At 47.9% G+C, this 13,659-nt stretch overlaps 1 protein-coding gene across 1 annotated transcript in view; it reads left to right on the top strand.

Annotated features, from left to right (window-relative positions):
- KCNH8 (potassium voltage-gated channel subfamily H member 8) overlaps positions 1-13,659 on the top strand; it is a 355,081-nt gene that overhangs the window by 283,610 nt on the left and 57,812 nt on the right. The window contains exon 8 of the mRNA XM_054020303.1: positions 322-519. Within this exon, the coding sequence (XP_053876278.1) occupies positions 322-519 (198 nt within the window). The remainder of the gene's footprint in view (positions 1-321; positions 520-13,659) is intronic.

The raw sequence follows: 13,659 nt of genomic DNA, 5'->3' as shown, positions 1-13,659 counted from the left end.
TTTTTATTTTCTCTGCTAAATTGGATTCTTTGATTTGCCCAATATAGCTGTTGAATGCATCTAATAAACACTTGATTTCAGTAAAGGAGTCTATTTTTCACCATATGCACTCATGCATAAGAACAAATTGTGTATGGACATAATTCTCTAAACACCTTGTAAGTGTTTGCAGAATTGGAGTTTTAATTTTCATTTTATTCTTGGAATCATATGTAGAATCCAATGCCCTAAATCTTAAAAAGTATGACATTTATCTTACAGAATCTGTGGTTTTCATTATGCTGTTTCTCATTGGACTTTTTTTTTGCTTTTGCTTTTCAGGTTGGCTTCATGAGCTGGGGAAACGTATAGAGTCTCCTTACTATGGCAATAATACATTAGGAGGCCCGTCAATCAGAAGTGCCTATATAGCTGCCCTGTATTTCACTCTCAGCAGTCTCACCAGTGTTGGGTTTGGAAATGTTTCAGCCAATACTGATGCAGAAAAGATTTTCTCCATTTGCACAATGCTGATTGGGGGTAAGTAAAAATGTTTTGCAAAAAGTCAAATTTGAACAGGGGGGAAAAAGGCAATGTGAAACTATAATTTGAAATGAATTCAAGTAAAACACTAATCCTAAAATGCCATGTCCTTGATTAAATTTGAAATTTCTGAGCCATGATATGGTACATTTTCATTAGCTCATTAGCAAATTCAATGAATCTGAAACCTTTTTGTGGTATAGTAAACCAACAAACAATTGTCTGCAGGTCTCAATCTTTAATTGCAAGGGGAACAGTAATATTGAATAAAATATGCCTGATCACTGTTGTAGATTAATATCAAAGCTGGAAGGGTTTTTGTTATATTTGGTCTGCTTATTGTTATCTGCTTTTGATTTATGTTGATAAATGTTTGTTACTGTTGAAAAAATATTTGCTCATTGCAGTGGCTTTATTTCTGTTGAGTCAACCCACCACCTCACTGCAAGATTCCAAACTGGTTTCATCTTCAAAATGTGGTATACCTGGATCAGGATAAGTGACAGTAATAGAGAAAAGTGGAGAGAGAGTTCTGCAGGTTTTTATACATTTACTTTCGTCTCTTCTCCAAAAATATTGACATTAAAGCATAATACATTGTCATAACTATAAAGGGAAGGGTAACAGCCCTCCTGTGTACAATCCCTCCTGGCCAGAGACTCCAAAATCCTTTTACCTGTAAAGGGTTAAGAAGCTCAGGTAACCTGGCTGACATCTGACCCAAAGGACCAATAAGGGGACAAGATACTTTCAAATCTTGGTGGGGGGGAGGCTTTTGTTTGTGCTATTTGTTTTGGGGGCTGTTCGTTCTTGGGACTGAGAGGGACAAGACATCAATCCAGGCTCTCCGAATCTTTCTGAACAAGTCTCTCATATTTCAAACTTGTAAGTAAACAGCCAGGCAAGACGTATTAGTTTTTATCTTTGTTTTCTCAACTTGTAAATGTACCTTTTTGCTAGAGTGTTTATCTCTGTTTGCTGTAACTTTGAACCTAAGGCTAGAAGGGATTCCTCTGGGCTCTTTAAGTTTGATTACCCTGTAAAGTTATTTTCCATCCTGATTTTACATAGATGATTTTTACCTTTTTCTTTAATTAAAAGCCTTCTTTTTAAGAACCTGATTGATTTTTTTCCTTGTTTTTAGAGCCAAGGGGGTTGGATCTTGATTCACCAGGAGTTGGTGGGAAAAAGGAGGGGATGGTTAATTTCTCCTTGTTTTAAAATCCAAGGGGTTTGGATCTGTATTCACCAGGGAATTGGTGAAGAGTCTCTCAAGGCTACCCAGGGAAGGGAATTAGCATTTGGGGAGTGGTGGCAGCGGACCAGATCTAAGCTGGTAGTTAAGCTTAGAAGTTTTCATGCACGCCCCCACATTTGTACCCTAAAGTTCAAAGTGGGGAAGCAGCCTTGACATACATATTTCATACTAATCAAAGGTGATGCTCTGCATGAGTGGAGGGGAACCAAGTGAGTCACCATTAGATCGCTGTGCAGCACATTGTTTTTCTGGCAGCTTAATTGTCCCAGATTTAGTGGTAAGTATTTTCACCAATGAAGTTTCACTCCAAGCCTAGTCTTCATGACTCTTATTGTCAGTTCAGCAGTGTAAATTTCCACAGTGTAAACTTGACACCAGAGACCATGGTACATGCTGAATACCACTGTAAATTATGAATTCACAGCATCCAGCAATGACGTATAAAAATATAAAAAGCCTGATGAATTTTCAGCTCTTTTTCACTGTCCTGGCGATAAGTAGCTGTAATTATAATGAGTCAGACAAGGAACAGTGTCTTATTAATTCCAGCAGTTTCATGAATGCTACAGTTAGTACAGTAATTAATTTTATTGATAACATACAATTTCAATGCTGAATAATAGTGAAAAGGTTAAATATTTAACCTTCAAATGTTCCACATGCATTCAAGGTAGTCAAACAAAACTTTTTGTAGTGGAATACAGGGGGGGATTGTTTTTATTGAGTTAATCAAGAAATATCCATGAGGGGACGATGAAGATGGCAGAACTTCCAAAAACTTACCTTGGTAAAATATAAAGGAACCCTATAACTGCCATTTATTTCCTAGATAGAAGAATATCACTTATTTTCATTTCAAATATCAGTTCAGATGCTGGGGGTGGGGCGGGGGGGGGGTGTTCTTTTGCTTGTGCTTGTTTGTTTTTGTTGGTTTAATTTGCAGACTTTATAATAATCAGAAGTTTGACATTTTTCATGTTAAGATAAGAGACTTCATTCTCCCTGCAGTTCATGGCTATCTTTCACTGAAGTCAGAGAGATTCATTTGAACTCTGTATGATGGGGCACAAGGAATCAGGCCTCCAAACAGTTATTAGCTCTCAGAACAGTACAAAGAGTTAGTAATTCATTGGTTCGAGATGCAGATCTTGTGTTTAACTTTGAGGGATGTTTTCTAATACCTGGGTAGTGGGTCCAGTGCGTGTGTGTGTGCGTGCGTGCGGGGACCGGGGTATTGAGGAAATGCAGACGAACTGTCAGATTCTTTCAGGACTATAATGCAGTTGCAATAGAAGAAAACTGGCAGCTGAAAGACAGGTTGAGTCAAGGGTATGTTGGAAGAAGAGGGAATGAACTTGCATTCGGGAAGGGGCTGGGTGGAAGCATATGTCAAGAAGAGAAGGAAGAAGAGGTTGATTTAGAGTACTTTTGACTGAAGGTTTGTGGACATTTAAGTATGTGGGACATTATTTAGGGGACTCAGCAGAGAGGGCAAAGAGGGGCAGTGGAGTTATGGGGCAGTGGGAGGTAACAAACATGGTAGACAAAGGAACTTATCTTCACCTCAGTAGAATTTGTTGAGGATAAGAAGATTCATCTACATTGTTTCAAGGCTTAAGGTATTTTTGTCTGAAAAAATGCGGTTCTCAATGTGCCTTTGGTGTATAATTTTCCCAGCTCTTATATTTTACTATACATTAATGAAATGACTAAAGTCTTGAAAATTAATACTTTATTTATTTTGCAAGATTCTTGCCCTGGCGAGGCATTAATTAATAAATCTGTTGGCTTCATATGGAGTGGATTTTTTTTTTAAAGCAGAAGGAATAATGTTCTCTGGGTGTCACTGCAGGGTAGGTCAGTTGGGAGAGTATATATCATTGACTAAAGTGTGAATTTATTACATCATTAAGAAAAGAATGATCTAGCCTTTATTAATAAAGTTCTGTAGGCTGGCAGATAAAGGAAAGGGGAACATTCAGCACAGGAAGAGCCTGTAATTTTTTCCTGTAAGCACTTTTCAAGGATGACCTTAAGAATGGGGGAGAAAAAATATTTATTGATTATATCAGATGCTTCCTTATCTTAGGTTTATGAAACTTTGGTTGATGCGTATGAATTTTACATAATGTCTGTTCTTCAGAGGTAGCCATTATTTACTGTGTATTGATTTTTATTTTATTATACTGTATTCTTGTTTTATTATATCTGTTTGCTAGCTTTGATGTACTGATTTTGTATGAATTTTTCAATTATGGTGTAAGACAGATAAATAATCATAGGAAAGATAAAAATGTCTTACTCCATGCAATATGTGGTCCCAGAGCTGAAGGAGAAAGTAAGTGGATCATGCACAGATAGAATTTTCATGATAAGTAAGATCTTTAGACTTTAGTAGATCCATCTTTCTGCTCTTGACAGGTGAACTTGCTTTCAGCAGCCGAGTCCAGATATATTACAGATTGCATTGTGTTATTACTGTATTTGTTCAGCAGAACACGGCAATAGGGCAGCCATTATTACTGGACACTTTTGGGAACTGTGGCCTTAATCTTTCTGCCTCAATTCCCCATGTGTAAAATTGGGATAATACCACCCTCTCACCTCACAGGGGTAGTGTGAAGGTAAATTCATTCATGTTTGTGAAGCTTTCCAATACTGAAGTGATGATTCATTAGTAACATAGAAAAGTCCATTTGAAAATTAGTCATTCTTCTTCGAGTGCTTGCTCATATCCATTCCATTAGGTGTGCGCGCGCCGCGTGCACGATCGTCGGAAGATTTTCTACCCTAGCAACACCGGCGGGTCGGCTGTGGAGCCCCCTAGAGTGGCGCCTTCATGGCGCTGAATATATACCCCAGCCGACCCGGCGCCCCCTCAGTTCCTTCTTACCGCCCCTGACGGTCGTTGGAACTGTGGAGCGCTGCTTAGCTGTTCTCCACTCTCCCTAGCTTAGTTTGTTGTATCACAGTTATAGTTATAGTTCTAGTGTTTATAGTTAAATAGTTAAATAGTTTAAAAGTTGTTCTAGTTGTTCTAAGTAGTTCAGGGGATTAAGGGGGTCGTCTCCCCCTTTCTCCCCCGGCCGCGGGGCCGGGCTCATGCCCAACGCTCCCGGCTTCAAGCAGTGCGCCTCCTGCGCTAAGCCTATGCCCACGAGCGACCCGCACGACTCCTGTCTGAAGTGCCTGGGAGAGTCCCATCAAACAGATAAGTGCAAAATCTGTAAGGCCTTCAGACCAAGGACCAAGAAGGAGCGGGACTTTCGGCTCCGGCAACTCCTGATGGAGGCGGCACTTAGTCCGGACGCTCCATCTACAAGTCAGGCCCCGGCACCTAGCACCTCGGTGCGCAGTGCCCCGGCGGCACCGGCTATGACGACCACGCGAGTGGCGTCAGACAAGCCTCCCCGGCACCGGACCTCGTCGGCACCGCAAGCAGTGCCTCGGCGCCGGTCATTATCCCCGGGGCATAAAAAAGCCCATAAGACGGGGACATCCGTGCCGAAGACGCCGGCTCCCCCAGTGCCGGGGGTAGAGCCGTGTCCGCCGGTGGAGCACCGGAAACAGGTGCCTCCAGCACCGTCGACTCCGGCGCCGAGGCCGTTGAGTCCGGTGCAGATAGCGTCTCCACCGAGACCGGCGGTGATACAGTGCCTCCCGTCGACTCCAGAGACCTTCGCGGCGGCGAGAGACTTAATAGCTCTCACGGAGCCGGCACCGCCTCAGCCACCGGCACCGACTGCACCGTTGACTCGCCCGGTCCAGTCGAAGGGGAAACCTGCCTTGATGCGCCCTCCATCGCAAGGGCTGGAACCTCGGCACCGATCCAGGTCCCGAAGCAGGTCCCCACGCCGCTCGCAGTCCCGGCACCGAATATCGCCTCGGCACCGGTCGTACTCGCGGCCAAGATCTTCTTCGCGGCACCGCTCTACGTCTCGGCACCGCTATGATCGTCGGCACCGATCAACGTCGAGACGTAGTTCTCGGCACCGCTACGGTCGACGCTCGACGTCGAGAGGCCGCTCCCGGCACCGGGCATACTCCAGGTCCTCGTCGAGGTCCAGATCCGACTCCCGGCACCGACGAGGTCATCGGCACCGGTCGCGGTCCCGGCACCGATCGCCGGCATCGCGTAGAGATAGATCATCTCCGGACCGGCACCGTGCGGCACCGCAGCCAATGGGAATCGTCTCGACGCTCTCGGCACCGCCGTGGCCATCGAGATCGGTGTCCCACTCCTCGGAGGACCTCTCGAGATCGGCATACCCCCCTCAGGGGCAAGCCGAGGAACAGGACTTGGGACATTGGCAGGACACGACAGGGGACCATTCTCATGGCCCATCTCACTGGTCGTTTTGGACCCCGTGGGCGTACCATCAGGCGCAAGGGGCTCCAATTGCTTCGACCTCTCGCTCCGGTCACTCCATCAGAGGGGCCCCGGAGTCCACCATTTCTCGGCCTCCGCCAGGGGGCATGGAGGCTTCTGGGTCCGCACCACCTGATGCCCTGGACCCAGGCACAGGTGATGCTCCAGCCCAGGAACAGGGAGACCAGGACCAGCCCTTGGATCCTGTTCCACCGGAGGCATCTTCCTCTTCTTCTCCGGATGAGGCAGTGGCGGGCACATCGTGCACAGGCCCACCTCCAATAGATCTTCGGGCTCACCAGGATCTTCTGCGCAGGATGGCCCGTAATATGGACCTGCAGGCGGAGGAGATAGTGGAGGTGCACGACCCGATCGTGAATATCCTTGGAGCGGATGCCCCATCGAGGGTGGCATTACCCCTGATCCGCACGATTCAAACGAATGCGGATACGATATGGCAAACTCCTGCCTCTATCCCACCCACAGCGAGAGGGGTGGAAAGGAAATACTTTGTCCCGTCTAAGGACTACGGGTACTTGTATACCCACCCCCAACCGTGTTCACTGGTGGTGGAATCAGTGAACGCACGAGAGCGCCACGGCCAGCAGGCTGCAGCGCCTAAATCAAAAGAGGCTAAGCGGCTCGATTTGTTTGGCCGTAAGGTTTACTCAGCCGGAGGGCTGCAACTTAGAGCGGCGAACCAACAGGCGCTACTGAGCCGCTACAATTTTAACTCCTGGAACTCTATGGGGAAGTTTAAGGAGTTGATTCCCCAGGAGTCCAGGGAAGAGTTTGGAGCCATGGTAGAGGAGGGCAAGAAGGTGGCTCGGACCTCCTTGCAGGCCTCCTTGGACATAGCAGACTCAGCTGCGAGGACCCTGGCTTCGGGTATCGCTATGCGCAGGATCTCCTGGCTTCAAGTTTCGGGTTTGCCTCCGGAGCTGCAGCAAACCCTACAGGATCTGCCCTTTGAGGGACATGGATTGTTCTCGGACAAGACGGACTCTCGCCTGCAGAGCCTCAAGGACTCGAGAACAATCATGCGCTCCCTGGGGATGCATGTTGTGGGCCCTCAGCGCAGACCATTTAGGCCGCAGCCTCAGCGCTTCTACCCCCCCCCCGCCTCGTCAGAGACAAGACTCGGCCCGGAGGCAAGGGCGAGGTGGTAGGAGAAGATGGGCTGGCCCTCAACCCGGTCAGAACCAGGGGCCACCAAGACCACCTTCAGGTCCTAGACAGAACTTTTGAAGGTGCGGTCGAGGACGGCGCCCCAGTCATCCCCCAGGATCCAGCCCCCTCCTTTCAGGATTGTCTCTCCCATTTCCACCGCGCTTGGTCCCTTATAACTTCGGACCGTTGGGTCCTCTGCACGGTGGAGAGGGGATACGCTATCCAGTTTTCTTCTATCCCCCCCTCCCACCCCCCTTCCCCGTCCCTCTTCAGGGACCCTTCTCACGAGCAACTTCTTATACAGGAGGTTTCCACGCTCCTGGCCATGGGTGCCATAGAGGAGGTTCCGATAGAGTTAAGGGGCAGGGGATTTTATTCCCGTTACTTCCTGATCCCCAAGTCCAAAGGAGGTCTGCGGCCCATCTTGGACTTGCGCGGACTCAACAAATTCGTAGTAAAGTTGAAGTTCCGCATGGTCTCTTTGGGGGCCATTATCCCTTCCCTCGATCCTGGAGACTGGTTCGCCGCCCTCGACATGAAAGACACATACTTTCACATCGCAATTTACCCACCTCACAGACGCTTCCTGCGATTCGTGGTAAACGCGGTGCACTACCAATTTACAGTCCTTCCCTTCGGCCTATCCTCGGCCCCAAGGGTGTTCACGAAATGTATGGCTGTCGTGGCAGCGTACCTTCGTCGACAAGGGATACAGGTGTTCCCGTACCTAGACGACTGGCTGGTACGCGGTCGCACCAAGGAGCAAGTTCAAGCTCACGTCCATATAATAGTGCACACATTCAACGAGTTGGGCATCCTCCTCAACAAGGACAAATCCACTCTAGAACCTACCCAGAGAATAGAATTCATCGGCGCAGTTCTAGACTCCAGACGTGCACAAGCCATCCTGCCAGACAACCGCTTTGGCACCATCAAGAACCTCATTCAAGGGCTCAAGGCCTTCCCAACTACCACGGTGAGGTCGTGCCTTACCCTGCTGGGCCACATGGCTTCCTGCACGTACGTAACCAGGTATGCCAGACTTCGGCTTCGCCCACTTCAAACCTGGGTGTCATCAATATACCGTCCACATCGGGACAGCCTGAACATGGTGGTCACGGTCCCGAACTCGGTCCTGACCTCCCTCACCTGGTGGCTAGATCACAATGTGGTCTGCGAGGGGATCCCTTTTCACACCCCACAACCCTCTCTGCACCTGGTCACAGACGCTTCATCTCTGGGTTGGGGCGCCCATCTCAACGAACACCATACCCAGGGCCTGTGGACTGCACCCCAGTTAGCCCTGCACATCAATGTTCGGGAACTGATGGCGGTGCGCCTGGCGTGCCAGGCATTTCTCAATCTCCTACGTGGCCATTGTGTGTTAGTTCTCATCGACAACACCACGGCCATGTTTTACATCAACAAGCAAGGAGGAGCACGTTCGTCAATTCTATGCCAAGAGGCCATTCGCCTGTGGGACTTCTGCATCGCCCACTCAATTCATCTCACGGCATCGTTCCTCCCTGGAGTCCAGAACACTCTAGCGGACCGACTCAGCAGGTCCTTCCAGACGCACGAGTGGTCTATCCGTCCGGACATCATACATTCCATCTTCCAGAAGTGGGGGTTTCCCCAGATAGACCTGTTTGCATCTCGAGACAACAGGAAGTGCCACGTGTTCTGCTCCCTACAAGGTCGAGCTCCGGGCTCCCTCTCGGATGCGTTTCTCCTTCCCTGGAAAGACCACCTGTTTTATGCCTTCCCTCCGTTTCCTCTGGTCCACAAGGTACTGCTCAAATTGCGCAGAGACCAGGCACAGGTAATTCTGATCGCTCCAGCGTGGCCGAGACAACATTGGTACACCACACTGTTGGAACTCTCGGTTCAGACTCCGATCCCGCTTCTGTTATGTCCGGATCTCATCTCTCAGGACCACGGCCGGTTGCGTCACCCCGACCTGCAATCACTCCACCTCACGGCGTGGCTGCTCCATGGTTCACCCAGGCAGAGCAGCGATGCTCGCTCTCTGTCCAACAGATTCTGCTGAGCAGTAGGAAGCCCTCAACACGCACCACGTACCTGGCCAAGTGGAAGCGGTTCTCCTGTTGGTGCGAACAACGAGCCACGTCCCCGTTGCAGGCACCCATTCCTCTCATTTTGGAATATCTCCTCTCCCTAAAACAGCAGGGGTTGGCGATATCTTCAATTAGAGTTCACCTGGCCGCTATATCGGCCTTTCACCCAGGGGAACTCGCGTCCTCGGTATTCTCTAACCCGATGGTCGTTAGATTCCTCAAGGGCTTAGACCGGATGTACCCACAACAACGTCAGCCCGTTCAGACGTGGGACCTCAACCTGGTTCTCTCCAAGCTCACAGGTCCTCCATTCGAGCCACTGGCCACCTGTTCACTTCTGTACCTATCCTGGAAGACAGCCTTCCTCGTAGCCATCACCTCAGCAAGGCGTGTTTCTGAACTCAGGGCGCTTACATCTGAGCCCCCTTACACAGTTTTTCACAAGGATAAAGTGCAGCTTCGTCCACATCCTGCCTTTCTCCCTAAGGTGGTTTCTCCTTTTCATATCAACCAGGATATATTTCTCCCGGTCTTTCATCCTAAACCACATGCCACTCGCCAGGATCAACGTTTGCATTCCCTGGACGTACGCAGGGCCCTGGCCTTCTATATTGACCGCACAAAGCACTTTAGAAAGACGACGCAACTCTTCGTTGCAGTGGCCGACCGAATGAAAGGCTCACCGGTCTCCTCACAACGCCTATCCTCCTGGATTACGTCTTGCATCCGGACTTGCTATGACCTGGCAGGTGTCTCAGCACCGCACCTCACCGCTCACTCCACGAGGGCCCAAGCTTCCTCGACTGCTTTCCTGGCACATGTTCCGATCCAGGACATTTGTAGAGCAGCGGTTTGGTCATCAGTCCACACATTTACAGCTCACTATGCACTAGTGCAGCAGTCCAGAGACGATGCTGCTTTCGGATCAGCGGTTTTGCACACAGCAATGTCTCACTCCGACCCCACCACCTAAGTTGGGCTTGGGAGTCACCTAATGGAATGGATATGAGCAAGCACTCGAAGAAGAAAAGACGGTTACTCACCGTTGTAACTGTTGTTCTTCGAGATGTGTTGCTCATATCCATTCCAAACCCGCCCCCCGTCCCCACTGTCGGAGTAGCCGGCAAGAAGGAACTGAGGGGGCGCCGGGTCGGCTGGGGTATATATTCAGCGCCATGAAGGCGCCATTCTAGGGGGCTCCACAGCCGACCCGCCGGTGTTGCTAGGGTAGAAAATCTTCCGACGATCGTGCACGCGGCGCGCGCACACCTAATGGAATGGATATGAGCAACACATCTCGAAGAACAACAGTTACAACGGTGAGTAACCGTCTTTTCTGAATTCAGAGAAGGGTTTGAAGAGTGTGCAGCAAATAAGGCCTGTGGCAACACATTGAATGATGATAAAAAAATATTTAAATAACTACCCAGTCAGAGACCATCATGACCACTGGTGTTGGCCAGGGTGGGGAGGCGGGGTTGAGAGTCATTGCCCGCCCCCAGTTTTTATATGAGGGGGCATGTCCCCACACTTTTGAAAACCTAAACTCAGCAGGGATGCAGCAAGGGGGAAAGCCCCCCAGGCTCCTAACAGAGCAGGGTGCCATAACGGTGGAGCCCCTACCCAGCTGGCAAGATGGAGGGGCAGCTGGGCCATATTTGAGTGAGTGGCATTGCAACCTGGTACACGAGGTTGCAACACCACTGAAATTTGGCCCATTTTGGTTGCTTGCCTCCTCCCACTTTTCCCAATGCCCATGGTGAACATTCTGTCCTGTGCACTGACTGAGGGTCCCATGGAAATAAATATTATGTGATCATGTAATTAAAGACACACAGAAGGCATACACACATGACTGTATGCATGGACACCCTGAGTCTGGCATTTCCTAACTGATGGCTGCTTGACTTTGCAACAGCAATGTTCTTTTACCATTGTTTTTTTTAATGTTCTCTCTCTCTCTCTCTGTCTCTCTCTCTCTCTCTCTGTGTGTGTGTGTGTGTGTGTGTGTGTATAGATAATATTATCTACACACACACACACACACACATGTTCTCTCACTCTGCAGTCTGTCTCTTTCCATTACATCATACTCATCCCATTTTACTGATTTGCTTGTATTGCCTTGATTTCATCTCAGATCACCTCTGAAACATTACACATTTTATTACGAAATCTCACCAAATGGGTTCTGTGTTTTGTTTAATTCTCTAATCTCCTTTGACAACAAAGGAGCTACTGGTTCCTTCATTGCACTCTTCTTAGCCTATAACAGTTTTCAAAACTTTTCTAAACTAGAGAATATGTTGTCTATCTCTAGCTCTAGAAGGAAACATCCCTTCTTTCTCACAGTCCCCTTGTCTTTCTCTTTACCCACGGAATCTGTTTAAGTTGCCACTTAAGGTCAGTACCATGTTTCTTGTTTATAAACCGACATGTTCAGTACTCTGGGGAGCCTTTCTCTGCTTCCTTTCTAGTGCTGTGAAGACAGATATACCTTAAGAATAGACTCTTATAGAGTAATTAGATTCTTAAATAGTTTTTTCGTAAACAATTTATAAATAGGTACATTAGGTACCCCATTGTAGATGCAATCTAGAACTAAATACTTCCACTCACAACAGACAAGCATGCTGCACACCTAAACACAGACAGATTATGTCTGTGGGCATGCTTTCAATTTTGCCTCGGGTCTTTTTATTACCAAGCCACTCAAGTAAAAAGCTGTGTGTCAGACCTGTTGGGATAATTGGGCCTACACATTTTCTGTAATTTTGAGCGCAACTGTAAAAAGTGAATGAAAATTTATAAAAGGGCACAGTAACAAATCTTGATGTGAAAAAGATACAAAAGAGACTCAGACTGAGTTAGTCCAAACAAAGGCTATGTTTAACTGGCAAGCCTACTTGGTTACTGGACCATGTATGTGTTCATGCGTGCTTCCCATACAAGCACAGAGTGTCCACATATGCTGTGCTGGACACAGGTCTAACACTGTGTATACATATGTCCACACTGCCAACGCTAGTGCTACCATTTTAGGGGTGGTATCCCAAGGTTCTGTGCAGACAGGGAGACACCCTGGGAATCGCTTTGCTTTGTGTTCTTGGTGTTTGTCCCCTGCCGTCACACATTTGTCAATAGCAGTTCCTGATCATATCTCCCCTCACTGTTATTCCCTGCAACACTGGGGTGGGAGACGTGGAGCAATGGGGGATGATGATGTGGCTCTGCTCCCGCTCCTTATCGCGGGACAAATGGTTATGCAGTGGATGGGCAATTGGTGAGATGCTGGATGGAATTTGGGCAGAACTTTCTGACACATCGAAGACAGCTGACCTTCAGTGTCATAACAATTCACTTCACTCCCATGGTATAAGATGTGGTGAATGCCTCTATTGCCATGGATGCCCTTAAGTGGACTGTCGGTTCAGGTGCAGGAGAACCAGCCCAGTGTAGTGGGATCACGTTGTTTTAGAAACCTGGGAGGCCCAGCAGTGATTTCAGAACTTTTGAATGAGGAAACATACCTCCATGGAACTGTGTGAGGAGCTTGCACCAACCCTCCAGTGCCAGAATGCTCGATTCAGGAAAGCCATACCAGTGCAGAAGTGGGTATTGCCCTATGGAAGTTGGCAACACCGGACAGCTATAGGTCCACTGCAAACCACTTTGGGGTTGGAAAGTCCATTGTTGGGGTCATGGTTTTGCAGATTTGTGAGGCAACTAACACTGTGATCTATCTACCGATGGTTACCATAAGAAAAGTTCCAGAAATAGCTGGATTTGAGAGGATGGGGTTTCCAAACTCTGCCAAATGGGCCATTGGCAGTATCCATATTCCAAAACTTTTCCTTCCAAAAGGGGAGAGTGAGTATGTGAACCCAAAAGGTTACTCTTCATTTGTTCTTCAAAGCTTAGTGGACAACAGAAGCAGATTCATGAATACAAATGTGGGAAACACAGGAAAGGCACAGGATGCTGTGTAGATTGGGAATTGTACTTGAAGAAGAAAGAAGGGACTTTATTCCCAAGAAGCTCTCTATGGTGTGTCTGTGATTTGATGCTGGCAGACCAGATGCGAGCTCATGTCAAGGCCCTAGGTCTCACTGAACATTAACAAATGCATAGCTAAAAACAATTTTGCTTACTTGTGTGTTAGTGTTATCAAAATAAATATTAGATGTTAAATTGATAAGAATGTGTTTAGTGTGTTATAAAATGCGTGTGGGATGCTGCATGTATTCTTCTCACTTAGCTAT

The sequence above is a fragment of the Malaclemys terrapin genome, chromosome 2 (assembly GCF_027887155.1).
Source record: "Malaclemys terrapin pileata isolate rMalTer1 chromosome 2, rMalTer1.hap1, whole genome shotgun sequence".
Classification (NCBI taxonomy): domain Eukaryota; kingdom Metazoa; phylum Chordata; order Testudines; family Emydidae; genus Malaclemys; species Malaclemys terrapin.
Note: the sequence above shows the minus strand (reverse complement) of the source record. Positions and strands in the feature narration are given on the sequence as shown.